Source organism: Lepidothrix coronata, unplaced genomic scaffold, assembly GCF_001604755.1.
Source record: "Lepidothrix coronata isolate B3197 unplaced genomic scaffold, Lepidothrix_coronata-1.0 Scaffold14, whole genome shotgun sequence".
NCBI classification, from domain to species: domain Eukaryota; kingdom Metazoa; phylum Chordata; class Aves; order Passeriformes; family Pipridae; genus Lepidothrix; species Lepidothrix coronata.
This window is the reverse complement of record NW_016690194.1, coordinates 1,062,379-1,085,106: the sequence shown is the minus strand read 5'-3', so window position 1 is coordinate 1,085,106 and position 22,728 is coordinate 1,062,379. Positions and strand designations below refer to the sequence as shown.

Below are 22,728 nucleotides of genomic sequence, written 5' to 3'. Positions count from 1 at the left end.
AGCAGCTGGGAAAGAAAAAATATGTATGCCTAACAGGATTTTTGGTGGGGGGTGAGAAGGTGGTAGACCTGAGAGAAACAAAGTCTCTTTCACTGTCTATTCACTAGAACTACTCACACTTGCGCCATGAAATGCTTACTAGCAGGAGCTAAGCTCTGCTCTCAAAGCAATATGTTGCTTTGTCAGGTAAGGCTAACTCAGACAATAAAAGCATTTCATCTTTCATTCAAACATATGAGCTTGGGCCTTACCTTTCTGACCAGACCAAAAGGGGAAAACTGTTGGAACCTGGCTAAATCAGGATTCTTGCTTACCAGCAAAATAGTTATTAATGTTGTAATTTTATTTCAAAAAATGAGGAGAATCAACACAGAGAGGAAGCACTACCCGAAACAGGAACAATACACCCGAAACAATACACTCATTCATCCAAACCTATCATATCTCAGAACTGTGAATTAGAACCCTCTCATATTTTAAATTGTGTAATGCATCATAGGAATTCCTGACACTCTTATATTGGAGAGTTTTATGGTATGAAATATTCATACTGTTGTGGCCTCTTAATATCCCAAAGGGAGGGGGCAAATATAATCAGTCACTCTGAGTGCCACAAGAATTTTATGGACATAAAGCCTGTTCAAGGTCTCAGGCCATGTTCCATGTTCAAGATCTGACGGAACCATGTTCCATTTTTCAAGATCTGATCTGATATGTTTCCTCAAACAATCCAAGAATTTCAGTGTCTTCTACATCTTTTGTAACACTAGGACTAAACTCTACTCAACACATATTCTGCTCATACACATCTATGATATTGATTAGCAAAGGTAGAAATCTTTAATCTCAATGTAGAATTCAAATTTTCTATTTGAAAAGATAAATATTCAAGTTCTAAAAAATTCACTAAATATTGATATTCTAGTACTGATTTTATTGGTACCATGCTGGCACTCATATTCAAGATAACCAGTAGAATAAACACATTTTATCCATTTTGGGGAACAAAATACATGAGTATTGTAAAGTAAGATACACAGGTATCCCCAGAAATGCCAAGACAGTGGAAAGAATTCAAAAGTTTATTTAGAAGCCCAGAACATGAAAAACTTACAAATACTTCACAGTGCTATAGAAGCACAGGGCCTCAGGGAGAAAAAGGCAAGTTCCCACCCTCTCCAGGGTCTTTAGTATCCTCTCTGTTTCTCCCCTGCCTTCCCAAGGCCTCTGTATATTTCTGCTAGGGTTATCTCTCTCCAGCATAGCAGAGAGAGATAACACAGCTCTCTCTGCAAACCCATCTGGACCGCAGAAGGGAATAAAAAAAAATCCAACCCTCTTGGGAAGGCATTTTGCAAGACTTCCTAAGTGAAAACAAGTTTCTAGCTTTCCCATTATGAATTCTTCTGAAAGCACAACTATTACTACAGTATGACATATCATTTTGTTGTACATAAACATATATATATATATGTAACATTTATTGGAATGAGTCCGGGAAAACCATTATGTCAATTTAAAAAAAAAAAAAAGAAAAAAATAATGCCACTGTGATATTTGACTGTCTCTCAGTTACAAGCTCTGTGCTGGAGAGTTAACAACTCACTGATATGTCACCGAAAAACTGGACAGTTTAAAGATCATATGAGCTTATGTGTTCAGCATGGCTCTTCTGCCCCAGGATATCGCTAGGACTATATTTCACCTGATCTTGCAGTTGATCTCCATTTGAAATCCTAGCATGCTTTATGTGACATGCAAAGCTCAGTGAGATTTATGCTTATCACTGTGCTCCTTGCTTTCACAAATCAGAAACAGTGGGAACTGAAGGATAATTTCCTGCAGGGAACAATGATAAGAAGGAGACATTTTGTGTGAAGAGACATGTGAAAGTAAGCATGGTAATATTTAGTCACAGCTCCCTCTAACAATAAGCAAAGAGGCAGATTGTGAAGCAGCTGTGTGGAACACTTGGAGAAAAACACAAAGTGCATTTACAGGTGGTTGGTTTTCTCCAGAGACCAGGCACAGAGAAGCAAGGGAGAGTCCCAGATAACTGAAAGGACAGTGACTCAGGGCTGTGAAGAATGTCCAAGCATTTAGGCAGAAGTTAAATGTCATGTGCATACATCAGATTCCCATGAGAGATCAGTTCCTTGTAGTTTTGGATTTTTAGTTTGGATTTTGTCCAAATGGCCTCTCAGTTCTCAGGATGAAAAATGGAGTTCTTTCTATTTCCTCATTACTATTTATATGTAACAGAAATCTGGAACCGAATCTGTTTTTAGCAACTATGGCAAGACTAATTATGTAAGTATCCAGACTACCTCAGTGTAACAATTTCTACAATTCTCTTTTAAAAGTAATCTACTCCACTAGTAGACATCAACCCCTCTTTAGAGAAATACTCTAAATATAATATTGCACAAGGTTACTGGCAAATTTCACTCACAACTTATAGGATCAACTCTCTAGCTTCTTAAGGAATACAAAGAAGCCTGCTTAAACATAGTTTATCTCCATAGGAAGGACATACACTCTTTCCTAAAGAAGATATTATTAAAAAAAAGGAGAAAGATGCAGACTTAGAAAGACTGAACCGCCAGCCTTAGTAGGGAAATGAATATTTCTGAAATGAAGGCTTTTGTAGCTTTTTTATTATTATTCTTAAAAAAGTATAGACACAGGTGCTTTCTTTTTCATAAAAATGTAGGTGAGAATTCAAGGCCACGTTACCTCCTGCCCTGCTATGTTTCTGTTTCTGAGGCCACTGAGAGATGTATACTAGCCCAATAAATAGTGACGGAGCTGTTTCTGTAGCAAGTGTTTATAGTGACAAATAAGCAAGATGCTGACACAAAGTGCTAATGGTGTCAGGGAGGATAAATGCAGAAAATCAACATTTTTAACATTTTTGGTTTTTAACATTTAAAATCTCAAATTTTCACAACATTTCCATACAACATTTGGAAGCAAACCTCAGAAAGAATTCATATTAATTCACACATTCAAAGGTGATCCTTAACTGTGTCTTTAGAATTGTAAAAATCCGATTTAAAAGAAGACTTTCTTTTGATACATTCAAAATTCATAGTGTTGCATAACAACATGTATGTTTACAGCAGGGAATGGAATAATGCCCCATGGTTTATGTAGGGTACATACAAAATCTATGATTATCTACTTCAGCTCTGAATAACAATTATTTGTGGCAAATGTGTCTGAAAAATCCATTCTCTAATATTTTTTTCACATTTGCCTCATTCTAAGACTATGCTCTCTGCCACTGCTCTACTACCTATATAACATTCTTTATGTTTAATAGCAAACCACTGGGACCAGGGACTCTATTTTTTTCAACATTTTAGTACTGTGCATAATATATTAGTGCCTTTATCCTCAGAAGAGGAGAAATGAGCACCTTTTTACCCAAAGCAACTGCAAACCAATGAATTTCTCCTATAGGAAGAGACATTTGCCAGAAAAGTTAACAAACATTATGATGTCTCAAGTAGGCTGGAGATTTCCAAATCTGTTCCTGCACACTGCAGAAGCAGGTAGCAATGAGGTGAAATGCCATTTCTAAATCTTTGTGAATTATTTCCTTTGCCCTCTAGTGTGCAATCCTGCTTCAGCAAGAGAACTGTTACGAGGATTATACAAAATCCTTCCTTCCTTCCTTCCCTTTTTTTTTCTCCTACTCTCTCCCTCTTAGTTAGCAAACACAGAGCCAGAGGTGCACTGTGCTAACTACTGCTCTGTGAACTGTGCTCCACAGTGAAGCAGTTATTCTTTCACAGAGAGAAGCTTTTGTAAAAAGTACCTCTCACTGCTCCTCACAGAGGCTGAATGTTCTATATAGGAATATACACACGCTGTCTTTGGGAGATATTACACTGCTATTTGAATCTTTGAGGTCATGTGCTATTCAGCACTGGGAAAAGTGCTCCAGAATGGTAGAGCTGGTCTGATTGAACTCTAAGGCTGGGGGTAGCTTTGCATGCTAGCACATGTGTGCCTACACAGGCATGAAAATACATTTACATTTTAATCCTTCCTGCAAACTGACCAAACATGCCCTATCTGTCATCCCAAAGCTTTTACAGCTCCACCTATGGTGCTGTAACAAGGCTGAAAAGCATGTCTGGGATCTAGGATAAACTAATCCTGTCACTGGGGCACACTAATGCTATTTTACCACTCTGGGTTGAAGCCGGCTCAGCGTGCAGGACAGCCATGTTTGTCTGTAGGCCTCTCTCACATCCATGTAGGCACTTTCTGACAACTTAGATTCCTCAGTCCACCACAGAACTGAGTCACCGTGCTCAACATGCAGGCACACAGGCTGTGAGCATAGGTCTTGGAGAGAGCACTGTGCCAGGTTGGCACCACCAAGCCCTTGGGGTTCTTCTCTGCTGTGTAGCAGCATAAATCACTCTATTCAGAGCAGTGTGGACTAAGTCCTATGCCTAGCCAGCTATCACAGCCAGAGAGGCTCTTCTAGTTCTCCTGTTCCTCCCAGGCAACTAGCTAGCTGAGATGGGGAATATACTGGTGACACCTTTCCACAGTCCTCTGCCCACCCCCACAACAAGACCAGTAGTCCAAGAAAGACTGCTTTAACCCAAGAGGCAAGAACCTGTAGAGACAACCAGACTGACCATGATCATTCAGATGCCTGAGAAAGAGTGGGGTGAAATCTAGCTTGCAAGAAATGAGTACATCTCTAAGAGGGAAGATGGCACTTTACCAGAAGGAACAGCTTACGTTTATTTGCTGAGAGCTGGGACTTATACTGGCCTCGAACCAGCCGGCAGGTGGACCCATCTCCATTGCAGACCCCACAATTATCTTCCTTGACAGTGCTTCCCAGCTGGTGGTCACAGCCAACAATCTGGCAAGAAAGGAAGATGTGCATTTCAATGTGAGCACCTACCAACTGACTGCTCGATCCATCTCTGCAACTAATTACCACTAAATTTCTTTCTCAGCAACTCTAGAGGGCCACAAAGTACCTTAGCAATGAAAGAGACTAAGGAAATCTGGCTGGAAGTTAGCACTAAGACCAGGCATGAGGTAGTGAACAGGTTAGTACTCAATGGCTTTTCCAGTCCAGAGGAAGAAAAGAGTATTGTTGGAGGTTGCTATTTCAGGGCATTGTGAACATTTATTGGTCAGAGTCCTATCAGAAATTTCATTTTTTAAGAGTTTCACAAAGAAAAATGCCTGAAACAGATAAAAAGACAGATAGTAAGCAGACAGATAGATAAAAGTAAAGAGCAATGTAGATCAATGGTAACATGGCTCAGTGAAATTTTACCTGCTATGCAGCTGGGAAAACCATGTGGTTTTAATTATGTTTGACAATAATCCCATTCCACACTGTCAATGCCTGTGTTCAGACATTATAAAAGATCTGATAAAGAAGGAGTGAATGATTGCAGCAAAAGAACTGAGAGTCAGAAATGCAGTTACCTGCTCTGAAATTGGTTTTATGCCTATATGTGAATTGTTTGGTTCAAAATTTTAAAAGTTGTATACATAAGCTAGGTTTCTCAGTTTGCAAAACCCCCTGTAATTCCCAGGAGAATAAAATATAAATTTATAATTAAGTACATTTAAAATTACCTAATGGAATGCAAATTTATTTAACACAGTGTTAATCTAGGCCTATTGCTGGCACTTTGGATAGTTCTGCATCCAAGTTATGAATTTTGCACATAAATAATTGAAATCCTAAAAATTACGAAAGTCCTTACAGACTGTTATAACTATCTTTATAAGTACTAGAAAACGAAAAGCCTTCTAGCATTCTGGCATGCAGAGTAAGCAATAAAAAAAAAATTGTATATAACTTCTACTTCTTATGAGTTTGTGCTAAGGCTCTTAGCCAAACAGAGAGTATATATAAACACAAGGAATTTTACATAAAGTTCTTGTTTCAGCTTTGAATTTCCCTGCATCACTGAGTTTCAGTTAAATCAGACAGCTGAGTCCTTGAAAATTATAACAGAAAATTATAAGAGCACTTATCAGCAAGATTCAAAAAGCTGTATATGTAACTTGCCCACTTAAACATTCAGACTAATATTTCTTATTTATGCAAATCTGAATGTGCAGAATTACAGATCTCTGCGAGGGTAAGAAGTACTTTTCATTTTGACATGATCTCTTCATTTGCCTATGAAAATGCAGACTTTGATTAATAACCAGTATTTACTTTTAGCAATTCAATTTCCATTTCTAACATCATCACTTTAGCAATGGCACAATAACTGTTTCTTTGGTCATATCTGTCACACTGAGAGTATAATTAATTTAATTTAAATCATTACAGATTTAGTTCAGGCTATCTGAAAGCTGTCATCAGATTTCTTCAACTGATCTTCCAGATCAGAACTGGGTCAAGCCTTCTATACTTACGCATTATATTATGATGTCTCCAAGAGAATTATTTGAGGTCCAATGGAGTTAAAGCCACACGTAAAGGATACATTTCCTTGAAAACCTAGTCATACCAAGACTGTAAGATACATTTTAACACATCAGAAACACCAAGACAAATAATGGTTAGAAAGCTGAAGCAAAGTTAAGTGTGTCTTGACTATCTTGACTGTGACTACTCCATAGAGAACTTCCAAGTACAGATATATAAATTGTAACCATGATATCATGTAAGATTTAAGTCTACTGTTTTTCTGAAGAAGAATATCCCTAAAGGAGCTGAATGTAGGCTGCTATGCTTTAATTTCCAAGAATACCTCTGTGTAGACAAGATGGTAAAATGAATAACTTGCATGATCTTAAAACTGTATGACACAATGCCTACAAATCAGATTAATTTCCTTGTAATGCATTGCTAGCACTCACAATGAGAAGTAACAGAAGAAAGGTTAGAATTCCCCTTCAATATCTGCTCATAATATATTTTATACTCAATAGTTTATAAACTTCAATTTAGAGTATTACACAAATCTTTATCCCTTTGTCTATTTTGAATAGAATATATGAACTGCTTGGATGTGAAATTAACTGAATCTTAAAACCAGGTATGAAGTAACCAATTTTAAAAAACAACATTAACTACTTTAAAGCATTTTTGACTTATGAATCTCACATGTTGCCATGAGCTGTACCCTGATTGAAATTAATTTACAAATTGAGCAATCTAGAGCTAGGTCACAACTTGTAGAGGAAAATACCAGGAAAATCTCAGGTGTGAAAGGAAGTTATACTGAAGTTTGTTTCTTTTTTTGAGCTGGATTGCCATTACCAGTGTATAGCATAAAAATATTTTTTCTGCTGAAATGCTGTATTTCAAATGGAAGCATGACCAAAGTGGAACTATGGAGACCTCTTGAATACAAACACTTCTGTGGTATATACAATACGTATATTAACCTTCCTGTAATTGGTAGTGTCTCAGATAATTTAATGCTATTAAAATTCTTGATGACCCTAAATTAATTTCCTATTTCTCCCCAAGGTTTCTGCAGAGCTTTTTGTTTACTCTGTTAGATTATCTGTCTCAATAGACACACAGAGCTCTGGGAATATGTATAAAATTTTCACTAAAACCCCTTATGAGTGATTAACTAATGCCTGAAATAAAAAACATTCCCAAGTTCGCTGCTTTTTTCTTTTCTTTTTTCTCCCATCACTACCTAGGGAAATCTTTCTTCCATCTATTAAACATAATTATATGCAGTTAAAAGGTTGCTAGTGTTTGCAATAGAGTCATCGATGCTTTAAAATGAAAAACACTACTCCATATCTGTTATGTCACTTTTCAGTAGCTCTTACATGAAAATATTATATAAGCTGGACTCTTATGAAAGCAAAAGATACGAAAAGGAAATATTAAAGTGCTCCTCAAAAAAATATACAGTTCATGAGAATAATAACTTTTGTCTCTCTGAGCACAAGAAACATAGGTTTGGCTGAGTGTACATGAGAATACGTCATTTCCATAACATTATTTTCACACTCCATCAAGGCTGCAGACAACTCACTGAAAAAGATTATGGAATGGGTGAAAATATGTCACTACTCCCTCAGAAGTCTGCAGAGAGTTAGCAAGGAACAGGAAGGCAGAATTGTTTGTTTTAGCATCCACCCATAACATGAACAAAACACAAAGGGGAAGTTTTAAAATGGCTGTTATCAGAGATGCCAAAGACACAACAGTAGGAGAGGCCAGCAAACAGGAAAAGTAGATTCACTTGGGCTGCAGAGCCTGAAAAGCTTGCCAAGACACTGACCTACAGGCATACTCATCCAACTAGAGGTGGCTGAGGACCTTGTCACAAAAATAAGCACCACGGAAGGTACTGCTTGATCAGCTTGGTAGGCAAAGGAGACAATAAGGATATTGCACCTCTAATATACAGCTCAGAATAATGGTTTGATGGACACAGTTTGAAACAAAATGCTGGCATATTTGAATCAGAGGTCTGGGGAATATTTCACTCTCTGAAAAACTTCGAAATGTCAACTCTTTGTCTTGTTTTGAAACTGGACCCAATGTTGAAATCCTTAAGTTTCTGTGGGATCGAAACTTTCTTTTCCAATGCATTCTAGTCCTCATCATAATACACCCTGAGGGATTTAGACAGATGAAGTCTTTTTTAATCCATAAAGGTCTGAGAAGGAAGCCCCCACCAGGAATGAAAATGGATTACTGCAACAAATTATGCCTGGAAATGTTCTGACATAAGCAGTTTTCATACTCATTTCTATTATATTTTAAGCTTCCTCCCCTTGAAGCAGGGTAACGAAGCACAGACTTTCCACACTGAAATTTTCTCAGTTTCAAATTGCTGAAGTGTGGTCAGAGGCTTGAACTGCAGATTGTTACCACACAGAATATCAGAAGCAGCTCTGTTAAGTTCCCTGACAATCAAATCCAAACTGCATTAAAATCAAGAACATGTACTTATAAATTTGATAAGCTTTGGATGAATTTCTTGTACATTTTTAAAGGTGCTTCTATGAAACTCATTGCTATTGTGGTGAAATGCCCTTAAAGCAGTAAAGGCAGATTATGCAGAGCTCTGGAGGTCTCAGTATATGAAGATGTCAGCCATGTAGTATTAGAGTAAGGAAATCACAGGTGAGCATCAACTCCCTGCCCAGCTCTTCTTTACCAACCCTAAAGTGAGCTGATTTTTATTTTCCTTATGGGTTTAGCTTGAAAAGTCCAGCAACAAAAAGCCAGAATAATAACACCTAATCCCTAGCTGGTTGAGCCTGTATTGTTTTCTGGCATAAGATACCAGAGTTCTGCTCAGAGGTAAAGATTCCATATTACATTTTAGGCTGAAGTCTCATACTTCATGCTGAGTTTGATTCTCCTTCCCCTCCTCTCCCCTGCCGTTTTACTCCACTGACAGCCTCTGGCTGGAGAAACAGAAAAAAAAGATACGTATTAGCATGACTGATACACTTTAGCTAAATAAGTTTTACAGGCACTGCAAGAAAATAGATGATCATCAAGTTAGAAGATGAATTGCTTGTGTATAGTTTAAAGGCATTAGGCTGAAACTCCCACAGCAGAGTTGGAACTTGCTCACTGAGTGCGTGCACGAGTTTTATGCATGCGTTCCCCTTGTGGACGTGATCTCTGGCTCAGTTTAGCAATCTTTCCAGAAATAAAACTGGACCAGCAATGACAGGTTCTGTTCCAGCCTTGCTAGCCTGGAAATGCCCTGAAGTAAGAAGTTTTCATAATAATTTCTATTCAGTATTAAGAAATCCTGGGCAGGAAATAATGTAATAAAGCAAGCTTGCAAATCTATCCAGTTATAAATAAATTTTTCTGTTTTTCAAAGGGCATTTCTGCAGTTCAAACACAAGAAGTTCTGAGAATCCGAGGAAAACAAAGTTGCCCTTCACATAGATACTAATGTGGGGCTCAATCTGGGACTTGTGTTGATTGTCACTGCTCAGCTGAGGAAAGTTCTGGATCAGATCCATCATTTCGACTGGGTTCAAAATCCCGTTTTACAATCAGGACGAAGAGCTGCTCTACTCTTTAAATTATTGTGGAGAGAACAAGCTTGAACTTATACAGCAAACTGGAGCTGGGCTGGTGTCTGTGACACAGGGATTTGCAGCCCCTGACAAAGTGGTATCTGCCCTTCAGACCACCAACACCGTTAAGATGGCAGTTTGCAGCCCCAGCATTTTTCTGGCACAGCCTGCCAACATTACCCTGTGACAGGCAGTCTTGCACAGCACCAAGGCACTGTGCAGGATTCCCACAGGTTCCCAGGAATTTAGTTGCAACTACACCACAATCCAACTACAAATGAATATCATAAGATGATTTTCACAATGACAAGGCAGCTTATAACTGTGGTGGTAACAGCAGGCCCAGTGATATGCAATCTATGTACTTGTTTGGCACTTGAGCCAAACATACCTTGCAACTGTTCAGGCAGTGTAAACAAACTTCAATTACTGATCAGTAGCCAAATCATTAAATACAATCACTGATGTGACATCTTTTAAGATATACCTTCCAATATGTGGAACGTGACTGGGCAGCTCAGTGATTTGTTGCTGCTTGTTGCCTTACCTATCACTGTTCCACTGGAACCAATTTGCAGATCCTGCTTTATATGTGTCCCATCAGCAGAGCACTCTCAGCTAGCCAGAGCTCTCTGCTATTACTATTTTTAAACCAAGAGCAAGACTCTTGCATGCATTACTGAAATGCTTGCTTTTCTCCAAAAGGATCATACCTATTGTCTGGACAGCTTCGCATTTCCATGGGAAAGATTTGTCAACTTTTGAAGAAGATTAAAATACTACACCAGAAGGTGACTGCAAAGGCCATTATAAGACAAAATTCATCAAGGCAGCTTTCCCTCAGCTTCCTTGTAGCAATGTGCTTGAGAAACCAAGAGTAAATTCAATGAAGTCTGCCCTCTGGACTTATTGTTGTCTCCTAGACTATGAAACACTGACTTGTAAAGGCATTTAATTGGCACTTGTGACACATTATATTTGACTGTGATCCTTTGTCAGCTTGGTGACTTCATGACACATTTGAAATTGTTACTCAGACCTCTCTTCTGTTGAGTGTACAGGCTTCTTTTGTTGGCAGGAGTCTGTCCTCTGTTGGCTGGATCAACAGGGATCCAGCTGCAGCGCTTTGTGTGTGCCAGCACAGACTTTCTGGTGCTTCAGGCAATCACATAATCTGTGTTACCAAGGAACAGACATCACTCACAGTTCAAATACTTGAGAGAGGCTACACGTCCCCAAGTCACTGATGAAACCACTTAGTCTATGTGGTATTCCAGCCTGCTGCTCAGTGTGTTAGAGGACTGCATGTAGGGTATATGAGATGTCTCATGTTTATGGGATGACAAAGGAAACTAGATAAAATATGCCTGCAGCCTCCCTGTCCTGGGTCTTCACAGTAACTGGAACTCTCGCCAACATCTTCAGTGAGAAGCACACATCTGTTTTGCTGGGGACTCTCGAAATTGCCCAGCCAGTGAAGACACCTTGCCATCTTCATAGAGCACTAAACCCTCTACACCACTCTACACAACTTCAGCTTTTAGCTGTGCTAAGGAAATATATGGACAGGGATAACTTCCTAGTAACTCTAGGAGAACCCTCAGAAGTCTCCAAGCTGCTCTTTTGAATTTCTTATTTTTGCTAAGCCTCCAAATTACAATGTTCCTCCCTCCCTCCCTGCCGCCCCAGCAAAGGGAGGTGCTCTAAGTACTGCTGGTCAAAGATATACGCACAGTAGAAAAAGTTGGTCTGCTTGAGATTACCAGCACGTATTGTTTCTGCTAGAACAAAGTATCTCTGCAGTGGTGCCAATCTCTGTTGGACCATGAAGTGGAGAACTGATAGCTCAGGGCAGGGGAGTGGAGTTCTAATAATGCAAATGAAGATTCTTTCACAAACACACAGAGAAACATTTACTTGCCGCTCACTGCCACAGAAATGTTGTTATCTGGCATGATGATAGCAATTTAAACATATTGATATTACTCTTATGAATCATTAGCTTCTCCATCCCACTCCTGTCAGTGTGCTGGAAGGATGTCATGCAGGGGGAAAAGCACCTTGTTTCGTCTCAGAAAAACTGATACTCATCAACAAGAAAATAAAACTAAGATTTGCTCTCAACAGAACATGAGGTAGATGAGGATAGAGTGTAACAGACAAAACATTCAAACAGCAGTTCAGCTGTTCAGCCTGGCACAGTTCAAAAGCACCTAACCATAAGAAATTAAGAATTCAGTATTTTCTGAAGTGTTATCTCCACAGAAGACATCTATGTTTCTATGGACTATTTAAAAAAAAGAAAAAAAGGAGAAAAAAATTAATTTTGAGCATTTAGGCCTAGGAGCTTGATGCAGATATCATAAACTTAAAAACCTTTATAAGTGACACATCAAAAGGTCTGTCTAAACTGAAAGACAACTTAGAAGTGATCCTTAGAAGATCCTGCTATAATGCCTTCTAGGTGTCTGAGGAAAAACGGACTCTTAAATTGCCTCCTCTTGCCTAAATAATACACTTACTATTACAATTTTTGCATTTTTCTTCTGGTGTTTCTACAGCTCAGGAAAAAAACCAAACAAACTCAAGCGCACAGCTACAAACAGGAGCCAGAAATAGCTGAACTACATGAAACAGAAATCCCAGCACTAAGTAAATACCTAGACTTTTTTCCTAAAATGCTTTCCTTTTTTTTTTTTTTTTTAACCTGACTGCTGTCATAGTCTTGGCATAAAAAAAGATTATTACTGGAAGCTGTCAAGGGGAATTGAATGTCTCTAAAAATGAACACAGGCTGGTGGAAACACAAATGATGCCTGTTTGTAGAGAATTAATGGAACAAAGACCATTCATTTCTATACTTTGTCATCAAACAGGCAAATAATAGGCACTTTCTGTCCTCTTGTGTGAATGTAAGACAGCAATACAGGTAATACAGGTAAAAATTTCCTTCTGTAAGTTACTGTCTCAGAGTTTTCACAGTTAGATAACATGTCAATGTGCAGAAAAAAGGCATCTTGTAAAAAGCAGAACATGATCCCCAGTGTTACCAGTACTAAGTATAAAGAGAACAGTTTCTAATATCAGAGCAATGAATGTTGCAGGGCCATTTTCTTCCAGGGCTTCATACAGGGTGGGACCAACTCCTGGCCTTCTCCTTTCTCAAAACTGGAGTTGACTTGAAAGGTCTGAGGAAGGCATGAAAAGAAATCAGATCCCAAGCTAAGGAATGACTAGAAGCAGTCACGGGCCCAGGTGCAAATTCCTGCAGCTATGCCCTAAGTGCATCCCATTTGGATAGCTGAGGTCTAAGGCAGTTTCATGAGTCTTCAAGAGCCTGCTGAGGTGACCACCTAACCTTATTTTACCTGCCTCAAGCAGGTTTACTATGCTAATGAGCAATATCCACATACCAAACACATGGTATTAAGTGACAGTATTATCCTGATCAGCTCTAATTTTGGATTGAGCTGGAAACTAGAAAGGATGCATGCAGCAACACTTCATATATGGAAAGGAGAAATTCTCCTTCTTTAAGTCATGATACTAAGGAAATATAGCACAGTCTATTTAAAGTAGAGCAGATTTTTTTTACTCTTCTGACATTATGCACCAGTCTGTGTAGCCTGTGTCTCTGATGAAAAAAATTAGAAGCACACATACACATATATAGCCATTTTGACCAACTAGAGGTAACTAAAGAAACTAATCTTGTTAGCTGTCTTGAACTAACTGTACAGCTTAGCTTAAAAAAGTGTTAGGAATCAACAAATCAGAAATTTTTAATCTACCTCCAGTAGTATTTGAAAGTAGATCTGTAAAAAACTGTTTAATACTGTCATAAAAAGTAGACACTAAGATAACCATTTCTGGAATGCAGTTCTCTGTAACCAACAACCTGTAAAATTAAAATAATGTAATGGAGAATGATGGGCAGTTTTGTGAGAAGAAACAAAAGGCTGTTTTCAATCCTAAACAGCATTTCTGTAGTAACAAACTTACTTAACAGCATTCTTACAAATTGCCAGCTTTTTAATCATTGGATCTAATCCCGGACTTGGACCAGGATTCCTTCTGTTATTCCACCATATATATGAAATAATTTTATGGTCTTTAATAAAAACAACACCAATAATAGTAATGACACTTATGCAATTAGGATTAGATCTGGTTTTTCAAACCATGAGCATTCAGTTATATTTTCTCTCCTCTGTCTGGTTACAGACAGGAGTGACAGAATGCCTTTGGTGGCAACCAGCCAGGGTCAACCCACCACACTGCAATTTTGTAACCCAAAGTGCGGTATGCAGAATAGCCTCAAAAACCCAGAAAAGGATTTAATTTAATTGATTTTGGAAACAGGGAAAATTAAACTAGAAATTTGAAGTTTTAAACATGTTGTGATCTGCATACCTCTTAATTCTATCCACAAAGACATTTCCCAATGTGGAACATTAAAGCACTGTTTCTCTTTAGGTGCATTCTATTAACTTCAGCATGGTGGTTCAGGCTAGTTATAATATATCAGTGGACCATACTATAACCTGAGGTATGCTCAAAACAAGACCCAAAAATTACATCTGAGAAGTAATCCGTATTTCTTCTAAAATAGGAGGAAGTGGAAGGGACCTAAATAATACAGATAACCATATAGAAAGGAATTTAAAATACTTAGGAGGAACAAGACAACTGGAAGGAAGTAAAAGACATTACATACAAAGCTTTTTTTGAAAAATTCCATTGTTCTGTCTGTGTCACTATGGATTTAAGAGTAAAACTACAGAAAGAAAAAATAATACTTAGAAGTTAATTCCCATTAATTTTTTAGGTGTTTAACACAAAGAACAAAGGCAAGATATTAACCATCTCTTCATGGAAGAGAAATGTATGTTTATATACTATGGAGAGAGGCAAGATGCATGCAGCTTGCATGACTCCTGAACTATCACAGTCATATGTACTGCCCTATGCCATGAAGTATATCTGAATAAGCTACTGCATAACTTCTCCAGTATGCTATCTCTGTAAATAAAAGTTAAACATATTTTTAAGAATCTCTAACCATACTCTTTGTTGAACCAAAGATCCAGGGATACAGCTTATTCTACTCACAAAATTGGCTTTGCTTGCCCTGCTTACAATCAGAAGTCTCTTCTGACTTTAACAGGTGGCCAGTACACAAAACAAAGTCTTCAGCTCAAAAAGTAATAATTAAACAAAAACTCATAAATATGTCACTAAGGTACTGGTAATTCTAAACCTTCAAACAATATGAAAAATGAAGGGATAAAAATGAGAGCGGGATCTTCTAATTTCCAAATACTGCACCTCTTTAATAAATGTGTACTTACCAATGACAGTGAAAACCATCACCTTTAAATCAGGAGTGAGCACCAAGGCACACAGAAGGCAATACAACTAACCCTTCATTTCTGCCATTAATAGCCTGAAGAACAGCTTGTGAGCACACAACAGGCCATCGGCTTACCCAAATCTTGCACACTAAGAACTATATCCCTGTGGTTAGTTAAGAAAATTGACACTGTTGTTTGAACCACTGGGAAAAATGCTCTATGTCTACATAAGCATACACTGATCTTAACTCTTACTAATTCTTGTATTCATTCATTCATTCATGGCTAGGTTTTGTGAACAAAGATTTGGGAAGGGCTCTACCCACATTTGCTACAAGCACGGTGGTGGCTAAAGAGGTCAATACGAAATAGATACAGACAAGTCCGGTTGCAACTAATTCTTGTATAGACTGTAACTGAATAGACATATGTTTCATAAAATGCTCTATCTGAACAACATTCAATTCCTTCTTTGTTGCCATAACACTTGGATCAATGTAAGCCAGTAGGATGGTAAACTTAAAGATGCTTTCAGTAGTTTTACTCTGAGCAATTCAGAAAATATATCTCTTTATCTCCAACGTAGAGCAATTACTGCAAAGAACCTTTTGTCATAGAATAATAGAATATGCTGAGCTGGAAGAGACCCACAAGGATCATCAAGTCCAACTGCTGGCCCAGCGCAGGGCACCCCAAGAGTCATACCGTGTGTCTTAGAGCATTGTTCAAAAGCATCTTAAACTTTGTCAAACTTGGTGCTGTGGCCACTTCCCTGGGGAGCCCGTTCAAATGCTCAGCCACACCCTGGGTGAAAAACGTTTTCTTGATATCCAACTGAAACGTCCCTGATTCAGCTTCATGCTGTTTCCTTGTTATCTGTCACTGGTCACCACAGAGAAGAAATCAGTGCCTGTGTGGTGGGTTCACCTTGGCTGAACACCAGGTGGCCACCCAGCTGCTCTATCCCTTCCCCTTCCCAGCCGGACAGGGGAGAGACTAAGGTAGGAAAAGAAAACAACACAAAAGCGTGGGTTGCGATAAGGCAATTTATATTTATGCAAAAAAGAAAGCAAAAGCAGCGTGTGTGCGCACAAAGCAGAAGCTCGCAGTTAATCTCTACTTCCCATCAGCAGCGATGGTTGGCCACTTCTCCGAGAAGCAGGGCTCCAGCACAGCAGGGAGCCATCAGAGACAATGAATGCCTCTGGTCCTGCTCCTTGCCTCAGCTTTTATATCTGAGTTGTCGTCATATGGTATGGAATATCCCCTTGGCCAGTGTGGGTCAGCTGGCCTACTTGTGTCCCCTCCCACTGAAGAAGGAATGTTACAGTGCTGTACTCAGCAATAGCCAAAACATGAGTGTGTTATCAACACTCCTCTAGCTGCCAATGCAGAGCACAGCACTGTGAGCGCTACTATGGGGAAATAAATTCCGGCTCAGCCAGACCCATCGCAGCCTGCCCCTCTGTTTCCTCTCACAGGGAACTTGTAGGTTGCAGTGAGGTCTCCCCTCAGTCTTCTCTTCTCCAGGCTAAACACACCAAGTGACCTCAGCCACTCCTCATATGGCTTCCCCTCAAGGCCCTTAACCTTTGTTGCCCTCCTTCGGACACTCTAAGAGCTTAATATCTTTCCTATATTGTGGTGCCCAAAACTGCACACAATATTCAAGGTGAGCCCAACCCAGTGCAGAGCAGAACGGAACAATCCCCTCCCTCAGCTGGCTGGCGATGCTTTGCCTGATGCCCCCCAGGACATGGTTGGCCCTCCTGGCTGCCAGGGCACTGCTGACTCATATTCAACTTGCCATCAACCAGGATCCCCAGGTCTCTTTCCACAGCACTGCTTTCCACCCTCTCATTCCCCACCCTGCACGTACATCCTGGGTTGCACCGTCTCAGGTGCAGCATCTGGCACTTGCCCTTAAAACTTAAACTACAGAAGAAACATACTTCACTTTTTAATCTTCAGATCTTTACACCAATATACACCCTAGGAGATTTCATTTTTTGCAGTTGTGACAAACCATGCCTTCATATTATTACAGTTGTCTGCTGTGCTGCCCCAAATGTTGCTGAACTCCCAGGATCATATGAGATCTCACAACCTACTTAGATATGTGATTGTTATGTTTACAGTGTGTCAACATTCTTAGGTAAGTAGTAGCTTGCAGCTACTATTGCAAATGAATAATTTCTAACATAATATTTTTTCTTATCTGAAGTTCACATGCATTCACCATGCTTATAGAAGTAAGTTTATTCAAACAAATGTTACAAATGAAGAATTCTCCACTTGTTCTTCCATAACACTGGAGTTTCCCATTCTTTTAAAAAGAACTTTTATAGAAAGCCATGGAAGACCATTGCTTTTAAGGAGGGTTCACCATTTATTATGGCAAATTCCATACAGTTTACCTTTATGGACTGCTTACGTAGTATTAGCTATTGTGATTATAGATAGTAAAGCAGTTGCTGTCCTAAAGCACATAGGTAGGGCAAAGTACCTCTGCTGTCATGAAGAGATGGCTGGTAAACAGGGACACACTGAGATAAGAATACTTCAAATTGCTTTAAATTTAACATGCACCAAAATACAAAATTTTTCACTGTGAGGAATACAGCATGAGCATTTATATTTTAATTTTTTGGGTCATCCTAAAAAATGATGCAGTAATTGTAAATATATGGCAAAAGTTCATAAAGAAATTGAATGCTGAAGAATATGGAAAATATATAGTTATGTTAATGCATTAAAATTATTCTACCACTTCATGGTATATAATGAAAGGGGTGGTTTAAGTTAAATTCTTCAGGCATACTAGTGCTAATTTTTCTGTTCTCCAGCCACAGAGACAATTAAGAAATAACATTAGTTATAATAGTGCAGCTAACTTCAACCTTCCAAGAGTAAGAATTGTCATGGGAAATCAAATGAGTTTGTTTCAGTAGTGGATGATTATGAACTCTAAGGGAAGGTTTTCTTGAAAAAAGTACACTTTGTATTTGAATCAAAACAGAAATCAGCCTGACAGAGGTTGAATTCTCTGTTTCTAATTTCTAGGTCATTATATGCAAAAAACTTTGAATCTTTTTCTCCATCCAGATTCCTGTGCTTCCGGTTAAGTTTTTAAAATATTTAAAAACTCAAAATAAGACTGAAATTTGTCTCTCTCATTAGGCAATCTAGAATTTTGAGAAATGTGCACTCAGCTGACATCAAGAGGTCTAGGTGATTGCCTTTTTTAGATCACAAATGAGATTAGCCTAGTAACTGCTTACTCTGTTTCATTTACTGCAGGACTGCTTCTGGCTCAGAATAGAAAATCAGAGAGAAAAGAAACAGGAAGAAAAGCTTCTAGAGGAACATGAAGTGGCTCAAAATTCACTAGAAAGCCAACAACACATCAAGTCTACACAGATTTGAAAGAGACTGGGCACTGAACCATGAATTTGCACTCAACTGTTTTTGAGATTTAGGTGCGTTCAGTAACTAACAGAGATGGCATGAAAGTCCTCCCCTGCATCAGCCTGTACCATACATATAGTTCAGAAGACTAAAGTCTGATGAAGGTAGGTTCAAAACAGTAGTAATATATCAATAAAAGCACAAACATAATATAAAAACAAATAAGGATGTGAATAAACTGGTCGAATGACCAATAGATCTCCATGCACTGTGAAGTGATGGGTGAGAAAGTCCCCATCTCCCACTTTTAACAAACGGGGATGCTGAGGTGCAAGGAGATGTAGCAGCTTGCTTAGTCTTACAGGAGTGGCACTTTTTCTACTTTAGTATCCCATCTACTGCCATGTAGTTTGTGACTCACAGGGAGCAATAATCCTCAAAGATAATGTAACTTGATAGACTTGAAAAACTTTGGTGTATCCAGATTAAAAGCTACATCATTATTTTCTTTTGGTACTTCAAATGAGATCTGCTACTGCAGCTAACTATACAGTAGAGTTCAAAAACTGATAACATAATCCTTTAAAAGAACCCTAAGGAAACAACATAGAGTGTGAAAATAACGTTTGGAATTGTACACCTCGACCAAAAAAAGGGTACAAGAAATCAGTTTAAGAGAATGGAAACAGATGATTAAAATTGAGTCCCTAAAATGACATAAATATGGAGGACAGGGAGTGAGCCATGTGAGAGAGATCTGAGGAAAGTAGTCACGTGTGAGGGTAGGGTTTCTCTCCTTACTTGGCACAAGCCACTGATGCACATGTCCAGGGATTCAGTGTAGCACCGGGTCCCATCCAGAACCTTTGGTGCCAGCTCCACAACCAGAGCCATTCCTCTGGCCTGGCACTTCAGTGAGCATGGGTTGTCAGGGTCATTAGAGACAGGAAGCCACTCATAAAACTGTCCCTGATATTTGACGTCGTTGTGAGCAGAGCACTGCTGAGCGCGGAAATCACCTGCTTCTGGTGGACAATCCTGCAGAAAAGAGAGAAGAGAAGATCAGCAGGTCTATTCAGGACAGCCACTTCCAGTATCATGCAGCACACTGGGCTTCACAGCTGCTGGATATAGAGTTTCCGTTTAGACAAAGAAGAGTGATTGAAATAGTTACATCTACACATAATTCAACTGGATAATTGCACTTTTCTTTCTTCTTTCTGCAAAAGTATTGAAAGAACATCAAGACCATGTGTCAATGGGAAATAACAAGTGCACTGTACATGCACTGTACCACAGCCCTGTCGTTAAGCAAAAGAGGGTCACAATGCTCTTGCCAGATCTCACTCCACTTGTGCACATATGTGGAGAAGTGTGTGTGTATAGCCACTCTCTTCTAGCCAGATTTTCCTCTTTGTTTGTAGACAAAGCAAAAAGAACTACACAATTTATCTGTTTCTTTATCTAAGCTCTCCTCATTAGCCTTTTTTTTTTTTTGCTTCGGTGACTTAAATCACCTGGTACAAAAACAAGAAAAATTTGATACATATTTGCATTCCTTTAACCTAAGATTTCATAACTCACATAATTAGGGACTTAATATTATTTTACTGAGAAAATCTTAGGAAAGTCCCTTTTTTAATCCTCTGGGAGATTCGTAAAACATAACCCTAATCCTGAACCCAGTATACCTGATATAAAAATCAAAGACCATTGATACTACTTAAAGTCCCCTGTAACTGAGAATGTGAGGCTCTCCTTAACCCCATATACTTTCTTGCTACCATTTAACACTGAAAAACACAAGACAGCTTCAAAATCATGAGTCTTTAGGCCAAATAAACATGAGTTCCTTTTATTTCCTTTCCAGTGTTTGATTCTTGAAGAATAATATTTCAAGTTTTCCTGTGCAAGCAACCTTATAGGCTAGAAATTCACTGAGTTTTTTAGAAATAACCTGAATTTCTCACATAATTACAGGAATATAGGAACTAAGCTTTAGGAAAAACTTTACATATCATGAGAGCTGAGGCAAAACCAGAGCAAATGTTAGTAATATGACTGTTTCAGATTATTAAGGTCCCATAGTCCTCTACCTTACTGCCATAAGAAAATCTGGTCCTTGATGATATCTGGTAAAATACCAGATAAAATGAACACTTGTTACACCCTTTGCTTGAGAACTACAACATGTTTATTATAGTCTTGGTAGGAAAGGATTTTGATGTATACACAACCACATAACTAGACGATATCCTTATAAGATGTCTGTATTCTCTGTTCGCCCTCAAACCATTTCATCCTATTAGAGCATCATTAATGACAACCTTATTCGCAGACTTCTTATCTTCCCAGCTAGGGAAGTCTTATTGCTGTTGATGAAAAGTACATCTTCTCAGGTTTAAATGATCACCTAATTTTCTTACACCTTCATTTTCTAACACTTTTCTGCACATTTTAAAAAGGGCAGATTGTTACAGCTTTCAATATGAAAGACATGGAAGCTGCATGTCACTTTCTGACATTACAGGATTGTTTTTTAGTATTAAGATCTAAAATAAAACTTATCTTAAAAAACAAGTCTCCACTAAAAGGAAGTCAGCACAAACTTGGCTAGAAATTCATCATTTTTAAGCCCTTGGCTTAACAAGTTTAGCCATTCTGGCCTCTCATTCACTGTTGCAATGTGGTTATGGCCATTTTCTTTCAATGTTGAATAATCTTGGATCACACCACTCCAAACATTTCTTGTTGTGATCTATCCACACATACAAGCCATGGCCTTAGTCAGACATCATCTAAATTGCTTTGTACCAAGTGAGCAAATTTTCAATTAATTGACTTTGTATTTGAGTCTAATTCAGCCCAAAAGTGAAGGGTTAAAGCCCAGTCAAAAGTTTTGCTATCTAAGTTGTTGTAGCTTTAGTTAAATGGGGAGGATTTTTAGTGAATTTTTTCATACTACCACATAATTTGGAATGTGGGGGACTGGTCCCTGTCTGAGCTGGACTGGGGAAGACTGTCCCAAGCATCTTGGAAAGGTGGGTCCCCCAAGTGAAGCATCCTGGGAACTTGGGAGACAGGAGACAAAAAGTCAGGTGTGCAATGGCTCACTCTCTTTGTACCTGGTTTTTGCTCCCTGGAGCACCATGGACTCTTGGAGCCTTTGTCCGGGGACCACCCTGCCTGAGCCATGGTGTTTTCTGCCTCAGCTGCAGCTGTATTTCGCATCACACCAAGGTCACCCTGCCCCAGCTGAGCTGTCCTGGTACAACAAGCCACCGCCGACAACTCAGGGATTCCCCTCTCAGGAGAGCTGCACAAAAATCTGCCACCACGTGGCCCGAAACCACCGGGTCCAAGCAGCACATCTGGTCAGCCCTGCCCCGCAATTGTCACTCCATATACTTTGCTACGTTGGAACCTACGTCATCACCTTGGCCACATAAAATTTTCTTTTGTATGAAATATCCTTCCAGGTTTTGGTTTAACTTAGAGAGGAGGAAGTTAGCTAGGTAATATTTGCTGCTATTGTTATTTATTTGTTTCTTTCAGTTTTTAGTACAAAAATAACAAAAATTGTTATTTTTCCTTCTTCACTCAGGCTCCTTGTAATTTGTACCTTGTCTCTACTGGGGCAGAAGGAAATTTATAAAAAAAAAGAGAGTTCATTTCATTAGAGGTCTCACCTCCTGAACATATTGTCATTAAACCAAGACTATTTAAGGCAATAGTCTTCCTGTTACAAGAGGTTCACTGGATTAAGACATAAGAGAAAAAAGGATTTTGGGTTAAATCTAGCTCCAGAAAAATACATATCAAAGAGCAAACACACAGAGCTCATTCTTCCTTTTAGAAAGTGGAGGTTGAAAGTTCAAGCTTGTAACTGGTATTTTACTGCTGGAAGACTTACACAGCAGAAGGTTTTTCTATT

The 22,728-nt window shown here is 38.8% G+C and overlaps 1 protein-coding gene across 3 annotated transcripts in view; it reads right to left on the bottom strand.

Moving 5' to 3' along the window:
* The window catches only part of ADAMTSL1 (ADAMTS like 1), a 375,877-nt gene that overhangs the window by 122,444 nt on the left and 230,705 nt on the right, over positions 1–22,728 (bottom strand). For 2 of the 3 annotated variants that reach the window (XM_017806263.1, XM_017806264.1), the window contains 2 exons: positions 19,596–19,832; positions 4,768–4,894 (listed from right to left, as the gene is read on the bottom strand). In XM_017806263.1, coding sequence (XP_017661752.1) covers positions 4,768–4,894; positions 19,596–19,832 — 364 coding nt within the window. The remainder of the gene's footprint in view (positions 1–4,767; positions 4,895–19,595; positions 19,833–22,728) is intronic. The other variant, XM_017806265.1, reaches the window with a different exon arrangement.